The 27,601-nt window shown below is 41.5% G+C and overlaps 2 protein-coding genes across 19 annotated transcripts in view; one reads left to right on the forward strand and one right to left on the reverse strand.

Moving 5' to 3' along the window:
* CDH23 (cadherin related 23) overlaps positions 1-27,601 on the reverse strand; it is a 521,149-nt gene that overhangs the window by 60,226 nt on the left and 433,322 nt on the right. Inside the window, exon 37 of one of the 13 annotated variants that reach the window (XM_073353556.1) lies at positions 5,890-7,295. The exons of the other annotated variants lie outside the window; for them this stretch is intronic. Coding sequence (XP_073209657.1) covers positions 7,260-7,295 — 36 coding nt within the window. The 3' untranslated portion in view covers positions 5,890-7,259. Of the gene's footprint in view, positions 1-5,889; positions 7,296-27,601 lie in introns of those variants that run through there. 13 annotated transcript variants of the gene reach the window in all.
* The window catches only part of VSIR (V-set immunoregulatory receptor), a 50,033-nt gene that overhangs the window by 6,020 nt on the left and 16,412 nt on the right, over positions 1-27,601 (forward strand). For 4 of the 6 annotated variants that reach the window (XM_073353563.1, XM_073353562.1, XM_073353568.1 and 1 more), the window contains exons 2-4: positions 8,400-8,855; positions 10,330-10,386; positions 15,331-15,438. In XM_073353563.1, the coding sequence (XP_073209664.1) occupies positions 8,400-8,855; positions 10,330-10,386; positions 15,331-15,438 (621 nt within the window). Of the gene's footprint in view, positions 1-3,898; positions 4,258-8,399; positions 8,856-10,329; positions 10,387-15,330; positions 15,439-18,889; positions 26,000-27,601 lie in introns of those variants that run through there. The other 2 variants (XM_073353567.1, XM_073353564.1) reach the window with 2 other exon arrangements.

The raw sequence follows: 27,601 nt of genomic DNA on the forward strand, positions 1-27,601 counted from the left end.
CCCATCTCTTTTTCTGTCACACAAAGTCAATTAGATTCCATCTAGAGCTCACGTGATTTTCTTTGTGAAACCCCAAAAGAAGCAACACCTGATTTCTAAACATGTCTTCACAGACTTGAACATCAGGTCACGTTTGCTATGGCTCATTAACCTTTCAGCAGGCCAAGCCTGGGCAGCATTGTGAGTGAAGGCAACACTTCAGATGGAAACAAATGAGAAAGTGAGTGGTTTCACACGTAGTTTCAGCAGAGTTTCACTCTGAATTTTTTCTTGGAACCTGAAACAAAGCAAAACTAAAAGACGAGGCCACCAGAGAGACAGCCGCTGGAAAATTCTATGCTAGCTCACAGTGAGCATCTTTGTGGATTTGGTGTATTTCCACTGAAGAATTTAAACAGGATTCTAAGTTTTGGTTGCAGGGTTTCTTCTGAAATTGGATTGATGCAGTGAAGGAATGTATGGGTAAGATTCTACAGGAGTGGTGAGTGAGGTTCTGTGGCCTGCAATGTGCAGGAGGTCAGACTAGGTGATCATGTTGGCCTCTTCTGGTCTTAAAGCCTATGAATCAATAGACAGATTGAAAGAATAGATCTAAAGTGACCATCTGCATTGTGAAAATGACTAATAGTTGACAATGGTGTCAACAATGGTTCCTCCCTGGCCCTTCCAACCAATTTTGAAAACCGTTTGGCTGCTAGTGTAGGTGGGTTAAGCCTATCAACACAATCTCACTTGCTGTAATGATTTGATCCAATCTACTCGGGCAGCTGATCTGTATTCAACACAACTGAGAGGAGGCCAGGAGAGGCACTGTCAATACAAGATGCTTTTCCCAATGTAGATGTGTCCTAACAGAAGTATGAACTCCACACATTTATCTAACCGGGGTGAAAACTCTGAAGCCCAGTGATAACAAATTAAGACAGTCTTGCAACATTCATGAAAATGTACAGCCTGGGTACAAAATCTACCTGCCTACCCTTACTGTCATGATCAGGAGGCCCATAATAGTTTCCCCTCCCCCACTAACAGCAGAGAGAGAGCACCTCTCCTCTCCCTGGTGAGGCGAAGCACTGCTTCCTCACGGTTCCCCCTCCTCCTTGGCTGGTGGGCTAAGGGATCTCGATCCTCTTGTTAACATCTACTTCAACCACTGGTCATGGAGAAGATGATAATGAAAAAACTGATGTTTTACTCAATTGTTACAAAAATAAATAAATAAAATATTGTATTTACCCGCCCTGGGAAAGTGAGTGAGCAGAATGTTGCTATGCCGATACTGGGAGAGAAGGGAATAACAAAAAACAAGGGGGACTGAAAAGGGAAGAGCTTTGAAAGATCTCTCAGAGGGCACAGAAATTCTCAGATAAATGAGGGGAGGAGCTTTCATTTGTTTAAACAAAATTCTAGATGAAATTTTATTTTAAGAAATTCAATGGTGATACAAAGTTAATTAAGTGACCTTAGTCTTTTCCTCTGCATTTTGCTTATTGTCTTAAAAGCATCCTGAAAATTTAGACCTCAATGGTGATGAGAAATCATGCCTTCCTTGATGTCTCCAGGATGCTTGCATCCAGGACCGGCTCTAGGCACCAGCAAAGCAAGCACATGCTTGGGGTGGCACAATTCCAGGTGCGGCATTCCGGCCATTTTTTTGCTTGAGCAGTTGTGCTCTGGGAACGGCCAATTTTTTGCTTGGGGAGGCAAAAAACCTAGAGCCGGCCCTGCCTGCATCATTCTCTGTTGCACGGGCTCACCACAGATTGCAGGATCATAGAACTAGATTTCACAACCAATGCCACAAAGCTGTGTGTTGGTTGGGCTGAGGCAAAACTGTTCGGACCGAAATGCTAGAGGTGAGGTGGGATGCACTGAGACACTCGTCTCTTCCAACTGTAGGCCAGATGCTCCTGAATACCCCCAACCAGCTACCAAAGACTCCAGCAGCCTCACTGTATTCCCAGGGCTAAACAGGCTCAATGTATTACCTGCACCCCTCCCTCTGAGAACAAGAGCTACTGTGAATTCTAGGCAGCAGCTCTGTCAGCTGTGCAGAAGGACCCCCACATTACTGTCTAAGCTAGCAGGATATTTCTCTCAGCTAGACACTACTCGCATACTACTCTACAAGCTGTTTTTTCCAGATTTGCATTGGGCTAGTTATCTGCTCAGAGAAGGGCTCCCTGAGGGCATACAAAAGCAAAGGTCATTTTGTGCCCTTACTTCTAAAACTAGGTCTGAGTAGGGGTTAGTGAAAGCCACAGATCCGCCTCGCTATGTTTGTGTCAGATCTACCACCTGCACTGATTCCGGTGGGAAAGCCCTGATTAGGATGGGGCAGCAAAACACTCTGTCAGTCAGGCCCTCTGCACCATGAAAACCTCCTGAAATCGCTGAGAGGCCAATGCCATGTCAAGATGTCACAACATGATTTGATACCACATGACACTTTGATTAGGAAAAACTAGAACAATATAAAATTAACATGGCACACATTAGATGGATTAAAAACTGGCTAACTGATAGGTCTCAAAATGTAATTGCAAACGGAGAATTCTCATCAAGCAGGTGTGTTTCCAGAGGGGTTTGCAGGATTGATTCTTGACCCTACACTATTCAATATTTTTATCGATAACCTGGAAGAAAACACAAAACCATCACTGATAAGATTTGCAGATGACACAAAAATTGGGAGAGAGGTAAATAATGAAAAGGATAGGTCACTGACTCAGAGCAATCTGGATCGCTTGGTAAACTGGGCGCAAGCCAACAATGTGTGTTTTAGTATGACTAAATGTAAATGTATACATCTAGTAACAAAGAATGCAGGCCATACTTACAGGATAGGGGATTCTATCTTGGGAAGCAGTGACTCTGAAAATGATTTGTGTGTGGGATAATCAGATGAACAAGAGATCCCAGTTTTATTTTGTGCCCCAAAGAACTAATGCAATCCTTGGATTCACGAACAGGGGAATCTCGAGTAGGGATAGATAGGTTATTTTAGCTCTAAACTTGCCACTGGTGCAACTGCTGTGGGAATATTATGTTCAGTTCTGGTGCCCACAGTTAAAGGAGAATGTTGACAAACTGGAGAGGGTTCAAAGAAGAGCCACAAGAATGATTAAATGATTAGAAGATTAGTGATGGACTCAAAGAGCTCAATATATTTAATTTAACAAAAAGAAGGTTAAGGGGTAACTTGATTAAAGACTATAAGAATCTACATGAGAAAACCTATTTAACTATGGGCTGTTCAGTCGAGCAGAAAAAGGTACAACAAGATCCTATGGCTGGAAGTTGAAGCTAGACAAATTCAGACTGGAAATAAGGCATACATTTTTAATGGTGAGAGTAATTAACTTTTGAAACAATTTACCAAGGGTTGTGGTGGATTCTACATCACTGACAATTTTTAAATCAAGATTGGATGTTTTTCTAAAATATATGTTCTAGGAATTATTTTGGAGAAGTTAAATGGCCTGTGTTATACAGGAGGTCAGACTAGATAATTACAATAGTCTTTTCTGGCCTTGGAATCTATGAAATCTATGTCAAGACAATTTAGTTCAGAAGGATGATGTCTGATAAGTGGCAGGCCACCAAGGTGGGACTAGTTTCTATTTGTAGATTTTTCTATTCACTCAGTCAAAAAGAACAGTTGAAAAACAGTAAAATGATTTATCAAAAAAAGTTGAAATTTCCAAGTTATTTCCATGTTATAAAGTTAAAAATGGACCAATTTTCCATTTTGTGAAAATTGTGCATGATTTTATTTTACTGGCATTTTAATCAAGATCTTTATAGATTTGTTTACCAAAACCCCAGTTTTCAGTGAGAAAACACGGTTTTTAGTAAACAAAATAATAATAATAATTTTAAAATTATTTTAATTTAAAAAATTGATTTAAAACATTGACAAAATGGAACATTTTATAAAATTGATAAACTTTTTTGTGAAAAATTAATTTTAGAAAAGACAATTTTAAATAAAAACCCTTTTTGTACGAAAAAATTTGAGCAGTGGCTCCCTTGGTGTCTTTTCACTGTCTAATCTGTTCAGTGTGATGGATATGACTGTGGATGTATATATACTTTCAGGTGCTAGGCTGCGTCCTTTCTGTTTGCATGGGACCTTTAACTCCAAATGAGGGGGAAAAGGCAGGAGAAGAGTCAGGGCAATGAGAAGCGCTTGCCTTGGATGGAGGCAAACAGGAATTGTTCCACCAGTCACTTAGGATTGTCTGAAATATTAAGGTACCAAATATACACTTATAGGGGGCTATAATAGAGACAAGGTAAGAGCTTGAAGGGGAGAGTGATTGGATGTTTGAATATACATGAACATTTGATGCCACATGGAAAAGAGAAGCGTGATAAAAGACTGTTTATCTGTACAGTGGGGATGACATTTGTTAATCAGTTGAATTCTTAAAGGGAATTCACCTCATTAGCAAGGCCAGGCATCATTTTGGGGAGAGAACACCAATTCACAATAGAGTTTCCCAAAGACTACGCCTTGTGCTACTGGTACAAGGAGAATGCAAAGAGTATCAGTGCTACCAGCTGCCATTTTCCCCTCCCCCAGTCTTATCTACAGAAGGCACACATCTATTAGATAGCTTTAAAGAACTCCCCTTTGAGCTTAGAAAACAGAAGGAAAACACATAAAGCCAAACACCGTGGGCGGACAGTGAACCCCCCCTTAGAAGAGACTAGCTCCGCAGCCCCACCCTTTTTGCATGAGCCACACCCTCTGTGGCAGGAGCCCTGAGCCCCCACGCCACCCCACCCCACCCCGCCACCAGAGGACCCCTGGGCCAGCCAGCCAATCCCAGTCATGCTGGCAGGTTGGCCCAAGCAGCCCCAGCCCCAGCCCCAGCCCCAGGCTGGCGAGCCAGAGCAGCAGCCCTAGCCTCTGGTCGGCCTGACCAGCTTCAGCCCAGCGTCCTGTGGCAGCTCCTGCAGCCAGGGAAGGCCTATTATACCCACCACCCATGCCAAACACTTCACATATATGGTAACCTCTGCCCCGCATGACTGCTGGCATAGGATCGCTTACCAAATATGTGGGTTGTGTTTATTTTCCACTGTAGATGGGTTCCATGAAATCCTGTGGGTGAAGCAAGAGCTGTTTTAAGATGCAGAGTAGGCAAAAGTATGTACTTTCTTTTCCGTATTTAAAAATAAACAAACCAACCTCCCCCCCAGCACACTACGTGGACTTCCCTACAAGTGTCAAAGTGGTTAGGCAGATCCTAGCAGTGCAGTGACTGTATAGGTAAAAACATCAACTTAAACATACTCAACAATAGCTCAGAACTAGCCTTGGACATTATAACTTTTCTTATTTGGTAAGGGAGCCTTGGGCAGGGCACTGGGGCAAACATCCACTCCTTAAAATAAAATGCCACAAGATCTGTAATGCCCACCTAGATTAACAGATAGGCAGATGAGATGTTGCCTCATCTACAGGATGGAACCTCAAACAGTGCAGCACCCCAGTAGTGCTGTAATGCAATGTCCATATGAGATATAAGCCCAGCTGCTGGACTCAACTTCCCAGTCCAGAGGTGAGAGCTACTCACACCAAAGATTGCAATTGTGATCACAGATTCATAGGGAGAAGGACGGAAAATCCTTGCTAGGCCATCATCCAGTCCATTCCACATTCTGGCAATGCAGAGTGCTCTGTCACAGGGCTGACCCTTCTAGGTGGAGTGGCCATCCATTTCTCAGCCTCTAGGAACTGCTGTTCAGTGCAAACCCAGTCATGATATTATGGCTGTATCCACTGTGTGCAAAGAGAGAAAGCCATGGCATGAGTCCCTCTGATGTGGGGCTTCAGTTTGATGGTCCAGCTTTAAAGGGGGAAAATTGGTGGGGATGTGCGAGACTCCTCTGATTTTCAGGGGACCTCATTAGGGAGGTAAGAAACACAAAGAATCCCATGGACACTTGTCAAAGGTGTTGCAAGTGCAGTTTCCTCCAAAAGGTTCCTACCTTACCTTCCCCTCACTCCCTGGAGGCCCCTTTTGTACTCAGACCTCATGGAATCAGGATTAAGAACCACTCTTTGATGTTTGCACAAAAATATCCAGGGTGCCCAAGGTACTGAGATCGGCATGCAGAGACCAACCCAGGAATTTCACTGTATCAGAGCCCTTCTAACTTTATTTCCCCCATTCCCTGCATTGTCTGCTGAAATTTAGAAAAAATAGTATGAAAATAAAAGTAAATAATACACTTAAATGATTCAGATGCACCAGGAGGTTCCCAGTCCAACAATGTTCTAAATACAACAAGTAAAGGACAGAAACTGAAAGACTTTAAGGACATTTTTCACTTCCATTTGTCTAAAATCAACTCTGCTATTTGAGCTGGAGGTCTGTTATTGGCTAAGAAAGTCACATGACCCTGCATAGGTTAACATTAGTTCTGCATTAGAAATTAAGTTCTTGTCAATGTAAGGACCTAGTCTAGAACATAATTCTCAAACTATTTGAACAAGGTTTGTCTGTCTTCTGGGGGACTAGGTAGTATGTAAACCAAGTGAACCTGAGCCTGTTTCAAACCTGAAATACTTTTGTGGTAGTTCGGAGCAATGTGTTTCGTTGGCTCCTGCGAAGTACATCAAATGAAAAACCTCAAATCAAATAAAGGTGGAACCAACAGAGCAACAGGATGTAACTGCAGTGAGAGAACATCTTGTCCACACAACACCATCATAGTTGTAACAAATTAAACCCCAGAGACATCTCACCAAGTGGTCCCCCTTTATCTATAGTTTCAAAAATACAATAAAGAAATCCTCTCTTTTTCCTCTCTCCAGTTTTTGAAGGAGCACCTGGGGATATTACTGCTTCTGGGACAGTAGGCTGGCTAGAGGCTCAGTTAGGCAGAACCTAGGTGGGCACTGTTCCAGTCTTCCTCCAAACATTTGCACACGCACTGCAGTATTGACCTGCAGTACCCAGCCTCGCCATGTCAGTCCTGGTACCTCACAGATTTGCCAGTTTACCACTACCTGACCGGTAGCACCCCAGATATTCCAGTCCTGGGTCCCCACCCAACTTTGCTCATATACCTTAATCCTGATTTGTATCACCTTGCAAGCCCCAGAAAGAAGCTCTGCTAATACACCTCAGTTTGGAGCTACAAACATTTCCTGCTGTTCCTTTGCTGGGCCTCTTCTGAGCACAATTTTCAGTAAACAATGATGAGGGATTTCCAAACTCTGCAGAGAACAACTTCTCCCATTACGGAATTTGAGTGTCAGCCGGTGCCACCTCTGCCTTTAGAGAAAATGGAAAACACAAGCAGTCTTGTGTAAACAGGGTGGGGTTAAAAACCAGGCTGATCTTTGGGTGGGGGTGGGGACATAAATTGTTGCTATTTCTTTTTTTTAACAGGCATTAACAGAGCCTTGGTTGAGGGGCAGAAGGAACTGAATATAATGCCAATGATGAGGATTTGTAACTGAATCATAGGCATTGTGAAATTTCCTCATTTGAGAACCATGTACTCCCCCTCTCATCATCCTTTCCTCACAAACACAGAGGCTGCTGATCCACTTTGATCTCTCGCAGCAAATTTTACAGTGCTAAGACATCACACAACTGCATCCCACAGCCCTAGTTCCAGTAAATGAGTGACCTGCATAACACACTCTCTCTACCTCCCTCCCCCAAATGTATAAAGGATACATACACACACACAGAGAAATGTATAAAGCATATTAACTTGCCAGCATTAATATGGAGAAAAAATATCCTGAACAATCAGGCGGGGAACGGAGTAGAGTTAGCCAGCATTGAAGATACCTTAAAGTTTCAGCTCCTCTTGGTGAAATTTGTCTTGTGAGTTTTTTTTTTAAAAAGAACTTCTTTAATAGTTTGAACCAAAGAGCAGTAGTAGCTGCATGGAATGAGGGAGGCTATAATGTGGAATAGTTTGGTCACTCATATAAAGGGATTACAGCACAGTGGAATGACAAGATACACAGTGAGACCTCAGGACTAATTCTTAGGGGAAAGATGATTTTCAAACATTGGTGACGTCCTGTATAGCGTGTTTGCCTGACCAAAGGCAATGTTTTCCCAATCTAATGCACTTAAAACTAGTGGTTAGAGCACAGGACTGGGAATCAGGACTCCTAGATTCTAATCTCAGATCAACTGCAATGACACCCTGTGTAACCTTGTGTGATTTGCTTAACTAACCTCTGTGTGTTTCAGTTTACTCATCTGTAAAATGGTTATAATGCTTATCTACCACACAGGGCTGTGGCAGGTGTTTGTTTAATTCTATCTTCAAAGCAGCACAAAGAGTTGTTATTCTTAAACACCTTGCCATTTATCTTACATTTTAATTGCCTAGTGTTTCTTTTCTCCATGTAGAACAGACAACAGCTTTCATGATCACCACTCCTTACTCACTCTACGTCTGCCCAGAAGGACAGAATGTTACCTTGACATGCAAGCTCTCTGGGCCACTCTCTGCTCAGCATGACTTACTTTACAAAATTTGGTACTTCAGCAGCAACGGAGACCAAAGCTGCTCTGAGAAGCAACATATCCGCAATGTAACCGAAAGGGACCTGCATCATGAGCCAGGGAAGCATCATAGGACACATAGCAATGTCACAGAAAGGTACTTCCATGGAGAACAAGCAAACCACCATGGGCTGGAGACCACCTCGGACCACCATGGGACATTTCATATCATCATGATGAATCTGACTCTGCAGGACAGTGGCAATTACTGCTGTTACGTGGTAGAGACTAAAAAGGAACATGGCAAACAGTATACCAAGCAAGTGGCTCATGGCTTCATGGAACTCCGCATACAGAAAGGTAGATGTAACTGGGAAACATGCGCAGAATGTGTGTGGGAGAGGCCTTTACAAAGAAAAATAGCAGCTAAATTCCTGTGCAACTTCAACTCACACTGAAATCAGTAGAAAGACTCCCACTGACTTTAGTGGGAACTGGACTGGGCTCAAAGCCAATAGATAAAGATGGTGCTGTAGGTCAGAACTGAAGAGCACAGGCTCAGTTTATTTAGCATTCAGGGCTGGCAGGCCAGGGGGTGCTGTAATCAGAATCCAGGTGCATTTGCAAAACTATTTGGGGCCCAAGCCTGGAAGAGCAACAGATGTTAAAGGAAAAAAAGATCATAACTTTAAAAAAAAATAAGCAGCTGGAAAACACTTTTCCCCCATGGTTAGATAATAAAAACAAAATTACATAGTTACAATGATTTTCTTCAACCTCTTTCTGGAAAAAAAAGTTTACTTTCAGGCCAAAAATAACAGAAATACCAGACAGTTTTTGGATGCAAAATTTATTTTTAGTCCTGGACCAGTGACAGTTTGATTGTCCAATATCTTGCAAGCATCAAGACCTAGAAATTAAAGTTGTATTTTATTGGATAGCTATAAGGCCTAACGTTCCAATGGTAGAAAGCATCACCATCTTTAGAATTGCAATAATGGATTTATCATTTCTTTTTGGATTTAAGAAAAAAATAGTTAACTGTTTGCTTTAATTACTGTGATTCCTGGCAACTGAAATAATTTGGGTTTATAAGCACAATAGAAGTGAGAGTGGTGGAGCATAAAAAAAGCAAGTCTCAAACAGTGGTCCGTGGAATACTATGCTATAGGTATGCAGAGAACTGGCTGGGCCCATGGTGCGCATTCTCTTTATCACTTATGTAACTGCTTTCAGAGAAAACTAAATATCAGTATTACTTTTCCATGCAAACAATTACTGTCATTGCCGCAGGGATGTTACGCAAGTGCAAATGGGCGGTTAAGAGGTCTGGGTGGTCAAGAATGGGTGCAATGATCCATGTGATCACAACTGAGAGGGAAGCTGGCTGTCACTAGACAATCCCTCCATTAAGATGTGGGCCTCATGGCAAAATCATTGAGAATCCCTGGTACAATTATTTTAACTGGCACTTGTACACATTGCTAGTGGCAAATGTGTAGTGCTAATGGCAAATGACACATTGGTACCTTTGCCACTAGCAATTTGTAATGTCATATGCCAAATGTGTGTCAATAAATCCTTTAGACCACATCTTCTCTTTGCACTGTAGGTGGATTAGATGGAGGGCAGGTCAGAAATAGCAGCCATAACTAATTGTCATTGCCATTTTTAAAACCTAGCTGATTTTCTTTATGTCAAAAAGAAAGACAATTGAAGCAAAGTTAAATGAAATTCCTTGTTTAAATTTTAAGTAGGATTTTCTATCTGACTAATTACTGGATGAGAACTGAATCCCAGGAGATTTAACCAATTCTTCTCTTTAATTCCACAGCCAGAGAAGCATTTCCAAACTGCACAGTTCATCCTGGTGCCAGCAAACAGAAAGAAAGTAAGTGTTCTCTATGATGCCCTGCTTATTATTCTGTTCTATGTATTTTCCTAGGCACAGGTGTTCGTTTTACACATTTGCATTTCAGTCAAAACCTGGACAAAATAATTCGCCTGAAAGAAACAAACTCCAGTTATATTCCTGGGAGGTTTATTCCCTAGCTTCTACACAGTAATAGCTATTGGGACATTGTGTAATCTACAGGACAGTTGTGTCATAGGTTCCTGGAATCTCGTCAGGCCCAGACTCTCCATGCAGACTACAAATAATTCCCACTGAACTCAATGGAAATTACTCATAGCACATACCGAGAGAATTAGGGTTAAGAAACAAAGCATGCTGTGCCAAATTCTCTGCTGGTGTAACTAAGTATAATTCCATTGACTACACCAATCTACACTAACTGAGCATTTTGCCCTGAGGCTTTATTGTGGCAGTATACAATTGCTGGCTTTCACTGTATGATTTTACACACAGTGCTAACTAATCTCTCAAAGCTGTGTCCCAGCACGCACATAAAACCTGGGATAAATTATTTGGGGGTGGTCTTGCCTGTTGTTGCAAAGTCCTGGTGAAGAATGTGGAGAGGGGTCTTCCCAGAACAACAGATAGGACAGCTGCGCTTTCCCCCTTCGCTGTGTTCCTGTCAGTATCCCATCATGTCTATTCTAACCCCTGGTCGGCATTCCCTAACCCCACACATGAAGCCATATCCAGCCATTTATTTTCACACAGAACTCCCTCATTTATTTCATGGAGATTTCTGTCTGTGGATCAATGGCAGGGTAAGGCCCCACATGGCTAGTTGAGTCGAATGTGAAAATGCTGTAGCTATTCTACTTGGTGGCCCTCCAGCTATTTTCTGTTTTGCCCCTTCCTCCATATCAGTGTATTATGGAGTGTTTTTTAGATGCTCACTTATTTATGCGTAGTGGTTAGTATTTCTGCAGCACCAGAGATGTACATGGTGCTTTACAGAGAAATAAAATACAAAGGCCCTTTACTGAGGAGCTTATGATACAAAAGAGCTGGAACCATCTTGGGAGTAACTCATTGTGGTGACTTGCTAGACTGGTTTACCATAACCCAGTGATCTGTGATTGCTGGTCCAGATCCCAAACTGTGCAAGCCGTGAAAATAGGAAGTGAGCCATTAGAAAGAGGAATTCTGCAGCGTGCTACCTTGTGAACCATCCTATGTAGCGTAAACACACAAAAGGCCTGGATAGAGTAAATACGAGAGTCCAGTTCAGGGAAACACAGAACACCAGTCTGAGATTTAACTGCTACTGACACAAGCAGAGAATTGAGCAGTGAATTAATTTAGAGAGTAAAAGAGAAACCTTTTCCTGTGTGACACCATGAAAACTCTGTTACTATTCTGAGACTGAGTCATCTCCTTTCTGACACAAACTATTTTAATTTGAAAACATAAGTATCTAAAGAGGAAATCCAAATCTCACATGAGTGATCAGACCAATACCTCACATTAGTAAATAACTTATTTATGCACTTTAATGCCAATTTGAACCCTCAAATGTGTCCTAAAAAGGATGTCCACATTCAAAAATGAAGCCTCTGTGTTAATACAGATGGCTTCCCCTTCTGGTACAAGTTACTTCTCCTTCCTGTTTTAGCCTCGTGCCCTAGAACATTGTGGAACTGGCTCTTATGCTAAAGGACACCATCAGACTTTGCAGCAGTATTTAACACTGGGCAAATTCCAATATCAAGCATCAAAAGGCTAATGGCAGCCAAGGGACTGCCTGTTTGAATTTGACTTTAAAACCCCACTATCAGGCAGAATGTATTCAAGCACAGTCCAGCATCCTGCAGGGGGAAAAAGCATCAAGTTGGATGCACAGAGCAGTTCCAAAGAAAGCTTCACTTACTTCTTGAGCTTTTCAGACCTTTTTTTTTCATGCTATCATGTCATTCTGAGGGTTGATCCACCAAGTGCCTTGCAATTACTTCAGTCACAGGCCTGATGCCTTCACCTGTCATCCTTTAGATTGAGAGATTGCAAATCAAAGTCTCTGCTACTTGTCCCTAGTGGTTGTGGAAATGGATATGAAATATCTCATGGCACTTTCCAGAAGAGATGGGGAATAAGCACCAATGTACCCTAGCCAACATTCTCTCTCTCAACAGCGATCTAATGTCTTGTGGGTTTGAGCTGTTGCTGGGCCCAAAATAGTTCATCTGTTTGTCCATGCAGTCACGGAACTCCAGGTATCTAACTTTTTTTTTTTTTTTTTTGAAGATACCTTGAGACTGGAAGATGCTATGTAAAACTAAACTGTATTCTGCAGCACCACCCCCGCCCCCACCCAGAATTCTTAAATCTGCAAAATGATGCTAATTCTGAACCAGATGCTATAGAAAGAAATTGGGGAAATCACTGTCCTACTGAAAATCTGTTTATACTGAATTCAACGAATCATGCACCAGTAATACATTTGGCCGCATATTGATAATATCGCCTATCAAAATCCTGCTCTGACCCATTTTAAAATAAACCTGACTTCTCAGGAAGAGGAGTCAGGGAAGGGTCCCCAGTGACAATATGAGATCCTTTTTTCATTTTTTTTGAAATTAATTAATTTCTAGTCCTCATGATTGTGGAGAAAGGTTTTCAAACCTGACCCGTAAAGGCTCAAGAACCAGAATGCTAATAAAAATAACTTCATTTTTTATTTTTAAGCCACACTCATGATCTTTGGTCCTGACTCATGGTTTCTGAATGCCAGGAGTCGGCAGTACTGTAAATTCATAGAATATATTATATAATATTCTATGAATTTGGAGTACTGCCAACTCCAGGCATTCAAAAACCATGAGTCAGGCTCAAAGATCATGAGCCAAATTCAGACCTAGAGAAAATGGAAGGAAATCTACTGATTTCAGTAGAACTTTTACCCTTGCACAAGAGCTGAATATGGTACATTTAGAATTAAATATATTCTGTATTATAAATAAGGATAACATAATCAAGAAAGCTCAAAAATATACACCAACTTCATCAAAAATTTCCTGTCTGTCACACTGCACGAAATCAGTTCTAAATTTGCCAGAGCATTCATACCACTATATCACTCAGGTATATTTAGCCCAGATGCTGATGTTCACTTGCTCAATATGTTCCTCTTTGTTATAAGAGATGTTCTTAGCAAGAATGGTCTGCACAGCTTGAAAATGCATTGCTTTCTACATCTTGCAATACATTGTTTTCTGCAGCTAGCCTCCCACACTGTAGATCACTTGGAATATCTCCATCAGCATGATCCTCCTCCCTTCTTCTGAATCTCTGGGCATTCCAGAGATGCATCAAATCTGCTCTCACTTTTCTGCAGGTCCAATCAGACACTGACTGATTCTGAATCATATGCAACTTGCTGGGTCACTAGCCAGTCCTGAAAGGAATCTTTTGCTGAATTAACTCCAAACCCACATCCCAATCTAATTACTTAATATTTTTGCACAATCTCTGCCTATCAATTCTGCAGCTCACATATCTGTCCTGACTTACTCCCATTACTTTTGCTGAACTTACAGTAAATTTCATTAAAAAATTACAAAGGCCAGAGATCAAATCTTTAGCTTTCCACAGATAATCAAGAAAATTCCTTAGCTGGATCTGAGTTATAAAGTTCTTTCCAGTACATAGTCAGTTTACTTATTACTGCCATTAATTGTAACTATTGCTCGTGGTCCTGAACCTCTTCTCCATATTAAAAACAGCACCAAGCTATATGACTGAAGAAATTTTTCCACCACAATATATTGACATACTGTACATACAATTTCCTTCCTAATCCAGTTGAATGATAAAATTTTCCCTTTTTGTTCAGAGAGTTAAGTTATCCAAGAAGTTTTCTTCTCTAGGTACACAGGAAGACACCCATTTATAGGCAAGTCTGAACCTGGCCTTTGATTTTGCAGGCACAGTTATTTGTCTGTAAGTAATTATACCACAATTGTGATCCCACATGCAAATACTAATATTTGTATGTCTACCTATCTGATTTGCAACTACAACTTTGTAAGTAGGTGTCTAATTAGTAATATCTGTGCTCAGAATTCATTGCTGGTGCAGTTATTTGTGGGCTCAGAATTCTGTCTGAAAAATGAAGTCGTCACTGAAAATGATAGCCCTAGGATGATCTGGCTAGTGAAGACAAAGAGTGACTAATTTTTATTAGCTGACTGGGGGTATGATCCCATAAGATCCCATGCTCATTGAAGTCAATGGGAGTCTTTCCACAGGCGTCAGTGGACTTTGGATCAGGTGTCTTATCACTTGTTAAATAATTTTCTACTTGTATCTGTAGCACAGCTGGGACTGAACAAAACCCATGTATCTAAGCACTCCCAGGACTCGGAGAAGCTTGGTTTGGGAACCAAACTTCATGACTTAGACCCAGCTCAATTCTACAGGCAGAAGAAATAATGCCACTCTCTACTCCTCCAAAGCAATGTCAAGCCTTCTGTTATGAGAAGTTTGATGGGTTACCCAGGTTTCAAGGGAGTAATGGTAGCATGCTTGCATGAGACTTCTGGGAGCATCAGTATTACAGAATGTTTCTGGGGTATCTAGAGAAAACCAGTAAATTCTGGAGGATTTCACAGACAGGAAACGGTAAGTTAAATCTTATTTCAGTGCTGAATTCCCTCATTGGCCTGTTTAATGGGTATTCAGTACAATGTTTTGCACATTGCTTGCTTTTCACTCTTGCTTTGCACTTCATGTATGAAGGGAGGCCTGAACCCACAGAACCTTTTCCTTTTTACTTCTGAATGCCTCAGCAGATGAGAGATTCCTGAGAATTAGAACTAGGAGTTTTTAATTGTTCATTGAGAAGAGGGCCTGACTTTAGGCTATGCAGTTTGAAACAGCTCTCACTGGCTCATGTATTTCACCTCTGGCTTCTTTGTTCTGTTTCAGACATCACAGCAGCTGCGCTGGCAACAGGGGCATGCATTGTGGGCATTCTCTGCTTGCCCCTCATCCTGATTCTCATTTACAAGCAGAGACAAGCAGTCAACAGCAGGCGTATGTATCAAAATGTTCCCATTCTCTCACTCCTTCCCTTTGTCACTTTTATTTCAATATCTCACTGACAGGATTAGCATTAACTGATGTTGGGATTATGTCTTCCTTGGTTCTCTCTCTTAGTTGGTTATTGCTAGATGAAGAGGACACTACACTCTGAAAGCCCTAATATGTGCACCAATGCAGAAATAAGTCTGCTCTGTCACTGAGCCTGTCAGGGGTTGAACTGAAGTTAGCCGAATGATCCCTGTCAATATTAAAGTGTGCTGTGTGGCTAAACACCCCCCTTCTCCCCCCAGTGAAAATGTATCCATTAGCCACCTGTGTGCATACAAAACCAGGCCCTCTGAAGCCATTTTTGTATTGCCCATAGGAGGCATGCAGGGCTAGAACTGTCAAAGGCTCATTACCAACTCCACAGTGATGTACTGAGATGCTGACTGTGACACACTGAATCACTTGGGCATCAGGAAGATAATTCTGGTCACTCATCCTAGACCCATATTTATCTCTGTTCCACACAGGCTTGTGTATTCTTACTGCTTCTTACTGTAATTTTACATCAGACTGTAAGCGGAAGCAAATTAAAAATGATGGGAAACCAATAAAACCTAGGGGAGGGGAACACATCCTCACATCTCCCAGTGGTTACATTTGTGCAAAAGAAATGCTAATTTGCAACTGTGGTTATGGAAAGCTGCACATACTGTATATTAAAGAACTACAGCTCATCAGTTTCAGCTTCCTCCTTTACAGCTCTATGCTGTGGCCTTCATTATGTAACTTTGTTAAGCATCCTAAAGGCCAGCATTTCACACCTGGGTCTTAGCAAGCTAACAGATATGAGGTGGCAGCTGTCTAGCATGAAGAAAACAACTAGTTTATGTAAATCTCTTGGGGATTAGTGATGGGGTGGGGAACACAGATTGAGGGCAGGGCAGTTTAATAAAACTAAATATGCAACAGCATGTTTTAAAGTGTGCCTTGGTGTGGCGGGGTATTTTGATTACATGACACCAATTCTTGATCACATCAGATCTCTTACACTTTTGCATCAACATTTGCTGAAACATAGTGTTCATTTTCTTACCACCTAATTTGAGTTTCATTATGTGACAAAAATAGCTTTTCTATTCTGCTTTTCTTCTACTCAAGTGATTGAAAAAAATAGTTACTACTATAACTTTCTTTTTAAAAAAACACTCCCTATATTCCACATTTCTATGGCAACAGAATCCTAGAGGAATGCTTCCTCCCTCCCGCCCCCTCCAGCCCTAGGAAAGCATGTAGCTCCAGGGAGGAGTTGGGACCAGGCAGGGCCTGGCTCAGACTCTTCCAGGGCTGTCACTCATTTTAATGAGCGAACAGAAAGAGACATCACCTTTTGTAGTGGTTCAGGCTTAAATTCAACCTGAAGGGCTGAAGCCCTGAGCCCCAAAAGGTGTGAGAGGGGGATGGGGACTTTGAGAAATAGTTTATGAGAATTTAAACCCTGGTTGTGGTGACATTTCATCAGTCCTTGGCAAGCTGCAAAGCTGTATAGTTTCTCTGACTGAGCCAGTGGGTAACTATGTAGCTCTGACTACAATAAATTAGAGAAGTGATTTATGTTGCACAATCTGGTGAACTGTAATTAGTGAAATATAGCAGCGAGTTTCAACATCGATCTCCAGCTGAAAGGAAGGGCCTGTCTTGGTGCTTCTGTGCCACTACGTCAATAACCCTGGGTACAGGGTTGATCAACGAGACGCACTGAGTGCTGCGATTACGGAAAAGTGTGATGCAAGATGGAACATTTAAGATATCACAAACAGGTATATTGCAAAAAAATAATGTTCTTGTTTATTGATATATTAAGATTTCGCAAGAGATATTAACCACTTAAGCTCATTCCTCACATGGGCTCCTGTTACCGGTACATTTGTTCATTTGTACATGCTCCTGTATCACTCTAGCAGACTTATTTTATATGTCATCTGTTCAACGGTCTTTTGGTAGTGTTGTTTGTAATTTTAAATTTACTGAAAAAGTTGCGTGCAGCAGGCATATAAATATACAGTAAACATTTTTGCATAAATTAGTCGTGATTTTTGTGATATATCCAGAGTGACTGGAAAATGTCCAACACAACTTTGGGGGTGAATCCTTAGGTCATTTTAAGAAAGAACGTTTCTGTGAACACGTGTCCTAAAATTCTTCCTAAGGGAGCTACAGTCCCTTCAAGGAGGTGATGAAAAGTTAATTTCTGATTAATATCTCAAAAACGCTTTAATATAAAGTAATGAAATTAGGTCTGTGTCTGAGTGTTAGTATGTGCTACCATATTACATTATCCAAAATTATTTAAACCATAGGCGTCCCTACCTGGTGGTTGGTCATTTTTATTTCATATTTCAAGAAAGGCTTGTCGTCGACTGCCCCTGGCTACGAGCAGCAATATTATGTTCCATAATAAGTTGATAATTTTGGCTTATTATGTTTAAAATTTATAGTTCCAAAGTTGAAAAATAAGTAATAAGTAAAATTGTTTGTATCATTCTAAGCAGATTAAAATTTTTAAACAGTTTTCTCGGAAACAGTTAATTATACAAATAAATTAAGAGTACCATTTTAATGTATATTTTAGCATTAAATCATATTCCAGGGTTGTATCTGTTAAATAGTCAAAGATTTAAAAAATATTAAATAAAATTGGCCCAGGCGCCCCAGTTCATGATGCCTGTAGTTTAAATAATTTTATTTGAATGATGTTGTATGATGAAACGTTGCAAATAAACTTTAACGGGAAAGTGGATTCAAATTGCAATCACAGTCCTTTTAGTAAAGAGAGCAAATTTTCGGAAATATGTTTTTCCTTCATCAGGCTGGAAACATTATACAAGACAGAACCTGTTATTTGCTCTATCTTGTATAATCTATTCAGGCTGATGAAGCAAAAACATGTTTCCAAAAATTTGTTCTCTTTACTAAAAGGACTGTGCTTGCAATTTGAATCCCCTGTTCCGTTAAAGTTTATTTTCAACCTTGTAACGTGTAGCCTCGTTACTTCCCAACAATTAATGTTGTAGAACAGCGATAGCACATACTAACACTACAGCACATACCAAATTTCATTGATATATCTATAGTAAAGTGTTTTTGAGATATTAATTAAAAACTTGGAAAATATTTCAAATATTTTTACCACAAAATTTCATAAGAAAAACTAATTTGTAATTTATAAATAAAAATTTATATGATGTATATTAAAATACTTCTTACTTCATTAAAACAGCAAGAAACATGTTAAAATATTAAAATATACTTTAATAATAATTTTGTGTAAAAAGAAAATGCGATCATTTTTGTCCAGAAAATCCAAAATAAATTCGAAGTACCTTAAGTGGTTAAGATATCACAAGCAGGTACATTATAAAAAAAATGTAATGCTTTTGTTCATTGCTGTTCGAAGATCATAACAAGAAACATTTGGATGCGGTAGCAGCACAAGAAGATTTGGCCATGGTTTCAACAAAAAAATCAAATCTGCTCCCCATGATTGATAGCTGATTTACGGAAAAGGATCTCAATGAATTTTGAATTTGAAAAGCCCAAATTTGGGCTTTTGGGAAAAGCAAAGAAGAAATTGGCAACGTGCAAGGTGGAAAAGGAAGTGAATGGCGAGCTCAAACCATGTAGCTTCAAGACAAGTGAAACAAGTGCCATGAAAAGTTTCAACCTTTGGCGGCATGTAAAAGATAACCACCCTGAAAACTATGCGGCTTTGGTTACAAAAAAGGACCAGGACGATGAGGCGAAACAGAAAGCTGACACGGCTAAACAACATTCATCTGGCTCTTTGAAAACTCCTGGAGAAAAGATTTTTTGCGGAGCTTCGTCTGAAAAGAAACCCAAAATTGAGCAAACAAAACTTGACTCGTATTTGAAGTCCTCAAAGATTACAGTCACCATGGATGCCAATACTTTCCGTGAAGGGCTGATGGAAATGGTTTGCTTAAGTTCAACACCGCTTACTACCTTCAGGCTAAAGAACAAAGGATTCCAAAAAATTGCAGGTGAAATGGGTCGGCAGCTTGGCATTTCAACAGGGCACGATGTGGTTCGTCATTTAGTTGTCAGCACAGCTGAGTCTGGTCGCGAAGAGCTCAAAGAAAGCTTTGGAGCAAAAACTGTGCTACCTGAAAATGGATGCGGCAACCCGTGGAAACAGAAATTTCCTTGCAATCAATGCTCAGTACTGCGAAGAAGGAAAAGATAAAGCTGTGGTAAAAACATTGGACATAATTGACACTGAAGCGTCACAATTCTTCATGCATGAAAAGTCAAGTAAAAGCTATTTTAGAAAAAATTGGGATCAGTGAAATGCTAGTGCTGAGCATCTGCGTTGACAATGCAGCAAACACAACGTGTGCCGTCAAAAATTTAAGCAAGGACAATGAAACCATTTCTACCTCTGAGAACAGGGATGTGGACAGAACTGAAGCTATTTTGCCTGATGAAGGAACTAAGGGAATGGATGTAATCAAACTCAACATGGATACTGCTGCGCAATGGGTTAATGATCCTAGCCTCATACTTCCAACATGGCTTCGTGAGGACGACTCAAAAGTCCAACTGATGAGGTGTGGTATTTCCACTCTTCAGTTGGCAATCTGGGATGGACTGAACAAAGAATATGCGAAGAAATTTCGAGCAAAAATTCGACAAGTCGTTGTCAAACTACGAACCCCAAGTATTTGAAGTGTTCCGCTTGATCTACATGGGATAACTCAATCATTGGATACTGTGACTTGCTGGGGTTCAACATTTGCAATGATTGATCGGCTTCTCGTTTTTCAATCTGACTGTGAACAAGTGGCTGCTGCTGGAACAAGAGAACTCAAATTAACAAAAGCTGAATGGGACGAAGTGAAGAACCTGCGAGACCTCTTGGCAAAGCCAGATCAAACAACTGTGAATCTTCAAGCTGTCAATGTAACCCCGGGAGTTTTAATGAAGGAATGGCAAAAACTGTCAAAATTCTTGCAAGAAAATGGTGGACAAATTGCAGAAGGAATTCTATCCTCCATGCAGAAACACGAAGAGAAGCTTTTTGACAATATTAATTTCCTTGCTGGAATTTATGTTGACCCATGATATCAGATTCTTCTTACCTCAAAGGAAATACCAAAGGCAAACGAAGGGCTCCTTGATATTGCTCAACGACTCGAAAAACAAAATCTATTGCTACATTTGAACTAGGTGAAAGAGGTTGAAGAAAATGAAACACAACAAAAGGAGTCATCAACAATCGAATATGCGGTTTCAGAAAGTTCACATCCTTCAGAAATAGCAGGCTGTTCTCAAACTTTCGTCTTCACTCTGAACTTGTTCGAGCGTCCATCCCTGAGACGTCTTCAACCATCACAGGGAAATGGAGATAATTCAAGCACCAATTCTTCAGGAGATGATGCCTTTGAAAAGGAATTGGATAAACAAGAAAGACACCGGCAAGTTTCTACGATTCATAATTGTAATGAAGCATTATTCGGGAGAAACTTTCGGGAAGATTGTGAGGCGATGGAGTCTATTGGTAGGCTAAAAGTTAAGTCTGTTTTTGAGGCCATTCACAGCTACCCACCCCACATTCAGGCTGCCTGTAGAATTGCTTTAAGCATGCCAACAACTCAAACTAGTATAGAGCGACTATTTTCGGCTTTAAAGTTAATTTTAAATGATTTGCAGCAGGCTATGAAAGATTACTTGATTCCTGCAATAATTTTTTCCAGAATGAATTATGAATGTCTAGTTTGTATAATTGTTGCTGACATTTAAATTGTTTTAAAAGTCTGAATAAAAATAATGTTTTTTCAAAATTACAGTATGCACTTTTTTATTTAGTTAAAAATTAATTTGAGTCAGAGCGCGGAGTGGAGTTGGAGTGGGGAGCTGGAGCAGTCACTATTCATGCCGGAGCGGAGCTGGAGCGGAGCAATTCAAAAATTTGATTGCTCCAAATCCCTGCTTAAATTTATTTCTTTGCTGAATGCTCCCCCACAACTCTGCTCCATTTGGGACTGAAATCTGAATTTAATTTGGGTCAACTTTTGCTTTGCAAGCCTCCTTTAAGCAGAGGTCCAGGAGAAAGGGTATGAAGCAATGACAGAACAAACTGACTGGGGAAGGGGTCTTGTGATGGGTACAGCATAAACACCCCTCACAAAACAAGGTAGTATGAATGCTCATCCACAAATGTAGCATACAAAGGCAGAATGTAATGGACATGCATGTAGGCTAAAGAGGGGAAAACGTTTCATAACTGGTCACTAGACAAATGTTGCCCCCTTTCCTGTATGTGTATTGTCCACAAAACGCAGTGCAATCTCCCAATTACTCAACATTAGTGAACAGAATTCTCAGGGCCCGATAGCCCATTGCCCTTGTGTGGGTGCATGACAGGGGGAGGGCACCTGGATCCTTCCCACTCCCACACAATTACAGTCCCTGCCTTTGGCAGGAATCAGAAGGACTGCGTCTTCTGTGTGCTCCCAGGGAGATGCAGCATCCCAAAGGGAGCACGGGAAGGCAGAAAGGAGGCAGGGCCAGGAACGTGCACTCTCACTGAACTGCGAAAACTAGCTACTACCATCTTGAGGAAATTTGGGGCTGAAAGAATCTTAGCAATTAGAGGTTGTACAAAACAAATTAATAAGGAGAATTCTCTGCCTCCCAAATAACATATCAGCGTCTTACTCAGGGCAGGGGTAGGGGAATGTGAATCCACAACAGCAGCTTCCAAAGTCATGTCTGGAGGAACAGTTCAACAAGATAAATTCTCTAAAGTTTCCTTGGGTTTTGCAAATTCACTGTTCCTTCCATTCTTTGGACTTTCCTGAACCTGACTTGGAGTTAGGACTGTAAGCAAAAGCATGAACACCTTAATTAAGCTCAGAACAGAAGATATCTGCCAACAACCGGACACGGCAGTTGTTCATACAGCAAATATGTTTTCTTGGCATTCTCACTTAATGAATCATAGAATATCAGGGTTGGAAGGGACCTCAGGAGGTCATCTAGTCCAACCCCCTGCTCAAAACAGAACTAATCACCAATTTTTGGCCCAGATCCCTAAATGGACCCATCAAGGATTGAACTCACAATGCCGGGTTTAGCAGGCCAATGCTCAAACCACTGAGCTATCCCTCCCCCGTAGCTATAGTTTTGAGGAATATTTGGAACTACAGTACGTTAAGGAGGGACTTACAGTTTTCTGTTTCCAAACTATGCAGATAGCCTATTTGGAAGGTATGTTGACACTGAGAGACATAATTGTCTTTGTCCATGTGGGTCTGTCCACGTCGAAGACTTACCACACTATTTATTGACTTGTAACCTATACTGCTACCTGAGAAATAAATGGTTATCTCTATTTCTGGCCCAGATGCCTTCTACAACATCACCTCAGATATGAGGATTCTTCCTATGTAGTGCAAGTGTTTCAATCATACATGCTGTTACTCTATTTGCCTGGTTGGCCATAAAAATAAGAAGGTATATCGATGAAAGGCTACTTTTGACCTCAATGAAGTAATGTACTCCAGTCCTAATATTAATTTAAATCTTACTTTTGTATATCGTTTTAGGGCTGGTGATTTTAAAGGTGTAATTGATTTTAAGGAAGTGTTAATCTTGTATTTTTAAAATTTGTATCTTTTTTGGAGCTGCGCCAATTTAAAATTTTTATTATTCATTGTATTATAGCCAATGGCCTACAGCTAAGATGCTATATTAAAAAACTTCAGACTAGCACCATGCTAAAGGGAGATAGTTGCCTACAAGGTCCCTCTGTGCACCTATGAGTCTGGAACAGAAACATGCCTCCGCAACTGTCCTTTGAGAGAGTGTGGCTCTGCACAGTCCCCCATGCATGGCAGTTTTCCCCGAAATGGTAGAACTTAGCTCTTGTTCTCAAGTATGTTCTGTGAGAATTTGTTGTTCAAAATCCTTTTTGTTTTGAATTAATACATAGGGGCACCGATACCCAGGTGACAGGCCCTATGGATTATATCAGGGTGGTAGCACTACTCTAGTTAAGGGTGAGACTATTTACTGTCTGACAGACAATTTTTTTCAGTGGCCTAAAATCCACAAGCACATCCAGATTTCTTTGAAATTTGCTATGCTTCTTCAGGGTTTTGGGTAGAGTTAGTGTTCAAAGTTTGGGGTCATTTGGGCAAGGGGCTCCAGAGATACAGCTCTTCTTTAAAAAGAAAAAAAAAGCATCAAATATTTACAGTTATTACAGCTTGCACACACCTGGAGCTCAAACTATGGCTCTGATCCTCCCAAAATGATATCTCCTGTTCAGGTTTGATCTCAATTAGTGCCTGGGGCCCACTGCCCCACAAAATTATAGAAGTTACTCAAGGTAAAAGTTGGCTCAACAGTGTGGCTCAAGTCAAGCTGAAGAGCCAGAGAAAGTCATTTGTGCATATGCAGCAGGTCTGGTGCTCTGTTGGTGGCTGAAGGTGATGTGCTGTGGCCACTGAACCTGAACTGCATTCATGTACTGTAAGGATGAATCATGCCTTTGGCAGCATTCTGAGAATATTTTGTTTGACCCAAAACAATATTTGTCCCCCAACTTTTCAGTTTGCTAAAAATGTCAAAAAAAAATCATTTTGGGTCAGCCTGAAACTATCTTTCAGTATGGTTGACAAATTGAAAAAAAATCTCATAGCTCTATACACAGGTGACCCACAATCACACCCCTTCACTAGCATTAATTTCTTAAAAAACCCAGAACAAAAATAACAGAAATTCACTGCCCAAAAGCTTCATTAATACAGACTTAAGTTTGACTGGCAATATCTTGTACCCTTCCAGAACATCAAATGCACCTATACTGAAACTCCGGAAATAAAAGAAAATATTTCATCCAACAAAGTTAAGGTGCATGCCATGGCTACCGCACAACCTCAGTGCTGCTCTCCTGTAGCTAGCAATGCTGCCACAACAAACAGCTAGAAAGAATGACTCAGGCAGCTCCTGCCAGTGAGTTTCATTGCGGGAACACTCGTGAGAAGAGAGCACAGAGGGGTGTGTACACAGAGCCAAAGCCAAATGTTCTAAAATCCAAATGAATCATTTGGAATTGTTATCACAGTATTTGCCCAGCTTTTTCCACCTCCACCACACTCTTACACAAAACACACTGAACATACATGATCACATGCCTACAGGCATGAAAACATTTGCACACAGGCCTTCACACGTGCATGTGCAGCATATACATCTGTACTCATACACAGCCAGTTCACACATGCAGTAATTATGTACATACTTGTATGCACAATATCTACTGGAGTTGTATGAACTTGTGCATATATACAAGTGTCTGAACAAAGAGTTTTAGTGGATGAGGCTCTCTGGAAACCTTTGTTAAAATCCTCCCCCTGCCCATTTAAAGGGAGGAGTGAGATGATTTCGCTGTCTGTGAATGAGTTCACTATCCCTGCCAGAGGTCACTAATTCCTGGGGGTTATAAAAGTACTTCTGAAGAGCAAGTATTTTGAAACTGGAATACACCAGACTGCACCAAGTCTCAAGTATTTTTTTTTATTTTTTTTTAATCTCAGAGATGATATCCCCCTGATATCTCATTAGGCCTTTAGTCCCACCTTTATTACCAATACATTGCTCAGGAGCAGAGTACGAATATTTATAGTATGTGCATTTAATATAAAGTGTGCTTGTTAAGAGGTATTGCATTTTCAGTGTGGTCATGAGAAAGTGTTTTGTGTTTTTTTTTAAATGGGAAAACAAATAGATTTCCCTGTCTGGCACCACTATTTTTTGCATGGCCATGCAACTCGGGGACATGAAGTTTACCGCAGGCTAAGGGCATAAATATTTTAGGGCCCCCCTTATTAAAATATTACCTGCATATGCACAGATAAATGCATGGCTGGCCTTAGGGAAAATGGCACTCTGGAAGAATTTATATTTTGGTGCCATTTCTTTGAGTTTGAGAACAGCAGTGTGGAGCACAGGGAGCAAGGATCAGCTCCTGGCCCCGGAGCTCGGCTGCACAGGGAGGAATTTCTGAGCCTGGGGGCTCCCCTGGTCATACACTCCCGGTCACCTAACAGGAGGAGAGCAGGTGCGTGGGCAAGGGCAGGGGGACCAGTGTCTGGCCCGCTGTCTCCCAGGGGCAAGCCCTGCTGCCTGCCCCTTCCCACCAGGCTGGCAACTGCAGGTAGCATCACCTGCCCCTTGCCCAGCTGGCCCTTGGCTCCAGCTCCTGGCCTGCCCGCACTCACCCCTGCCCCAGCAGCCCAGGCCTGCCAGCTTGTGGCACTTGGAAGGCAGTCCCTGGCCCTATCGCCCACCTGTAAAGTTGGCCGTGGATAAATACATTATATAGAGCATTATTTCTCAAACTGGGGTCTGCGAGAGTACTCCAGGGGGTCTGCAGGCCCTGCTGACCAACTCTTCCCCCTTCCTCCCAGCGCCTCCTGCATGCTGGGGAACAGTTGTTCAGTGGTGTGCAGGAGGCGCTGTGAGGGAGGGGGAGGAGCGGGAACGGGGCGTGCTTGGGGGAGAGGGTGGAAAGAGGTAGGAAAGAGGAGGAGCAGGGGTGGAGCAGTGGCAGGAAGAGGTGGGGTAGGGCTTTGGGGGAAGGGGTGGAGTGTGGGTGGGGCCTGGGGCTGAGCAGAGGACTTGAGGGTCTGTGAAAAATTGTGTATAAAAATGGGGGTCCTCGGGTTGCTAAAGTTTGAGAACTGCTGGTATAGAGCATGCACCCAGGTACAAACAAGACTGCAGTAGCCCAGCTGCAACCTTGTTTCACACTGTGCTAACTTCAGAAACAGAAGGCCCCACTCTTCAGAACTAACAACACAGTAAACCACAAACATCAGGGCCTCTCATTTCCTTTGAGTTCAAGAGGTGGCAGTTGAACACTGGAGACTTTAAGATCTGAAGATATCAATGAACAAAACAAAAAAAAAACAAAACAAAAAAACCCACGAATACTATAATGCAGAATATCTCTCCTCTTCTCCCCCTCCTAAGCTGGTTTTATGTCCTGTGGAGCTCCAAGCAATTTGAGACTCCAGATTACTGAGTGAGGGGAGGAAGATCAGGACATGAGTTGCCTTCCTCAGAGGGGCAGAATCTACAAGACTGGGCAGTGCTCCAAGCAGTTTGTTTATTTGTGCGTAAAGTGTGTGCAAGTCCCATTCCACACACCTCCAACCCATTCTGTATGCAAAGATTCCCCCCTCACCTCAGTGCAGAAAATCAGGATATTAAATTGGATCCTAGCAAATGTAATCTACTCCTTCATTCTTGGACCTGCATTTCAACTTGTCCCTTCCCATCACTCTCTTTATTCCAGTCTTTCATTGAGCAGGGTTTCCTTCTAGCCAGATTGATACTTAGCACAGCATCCTGTCTTTCTCAACAAGTGTGGCTCAAATTCTCTTACAAAGCTGCCACTAATCCCAGAGCCAGAAGGGGTCACACGACAGCAATGAGTACACTCCTCTATGCTAGGGCAAGGTGAGGGGGAGTGGTAGATGTTTCAGGTCACTCCTGAACATAGATCTTCCCATCAATGGCACTGCTGCAGAGCCATGCTATTGTTATAGCAGGTGGAAATACGGCGACAGCTGCACTTTAAATTAACCCACTGGAGTTGGGATTCTTGAGAGCTGGTGAAAACAATAGTTAATGTGATGAATCGTGCATCATGGAATTAGAGCACAAAACTTTCAGGGTTAATACTAGGAAATATGCCTGCCACAATCCAGTCCTACAAGCCTGCAGAACGCTCACTGAATGGAAGATCAGGGACTGAAATGGAATGGGCAGGATGGGGCCCAGGAGTCAGCCCACTTAAACTGAGAGAGGGAAGAATGGATCGACAGATGGGAGAAAGGGAAGGATAAGAGCAATGAGAAATGAACAGGGAAGAGGCACAGAAAGCTAGACAAAAGGAGACATAGTAAGAGAGAGAAACTAAGAGGAGAAACTGAGAGAAATACTGATTGCTCTTATGACAAAATACTACAGTTGTGACACTTGATGTATAATGATATCCACTCCATTTTCATTGCACTAAGAAATTCCAGTCATGAAATAATCTGCAGCAGAGCCAAACATCACTCCTGCTCTATAT

The sequence above is a fragment of the Lepidochelys kempii genome, chromosome 7, assembly GCF_965140265.1.
Source record: "Lepidochelys kempii isolate rLepKem1 chromosome 7, rLepKem1.hap2, whole genome shotgun sequence".
Classification (NCBI taxonomy): domain Eukaryota; kingdom Metazoa; phylum Chordata; order Testudines; family Cheloniidae; genus Lepidochelys; species Lepidochelys kempii.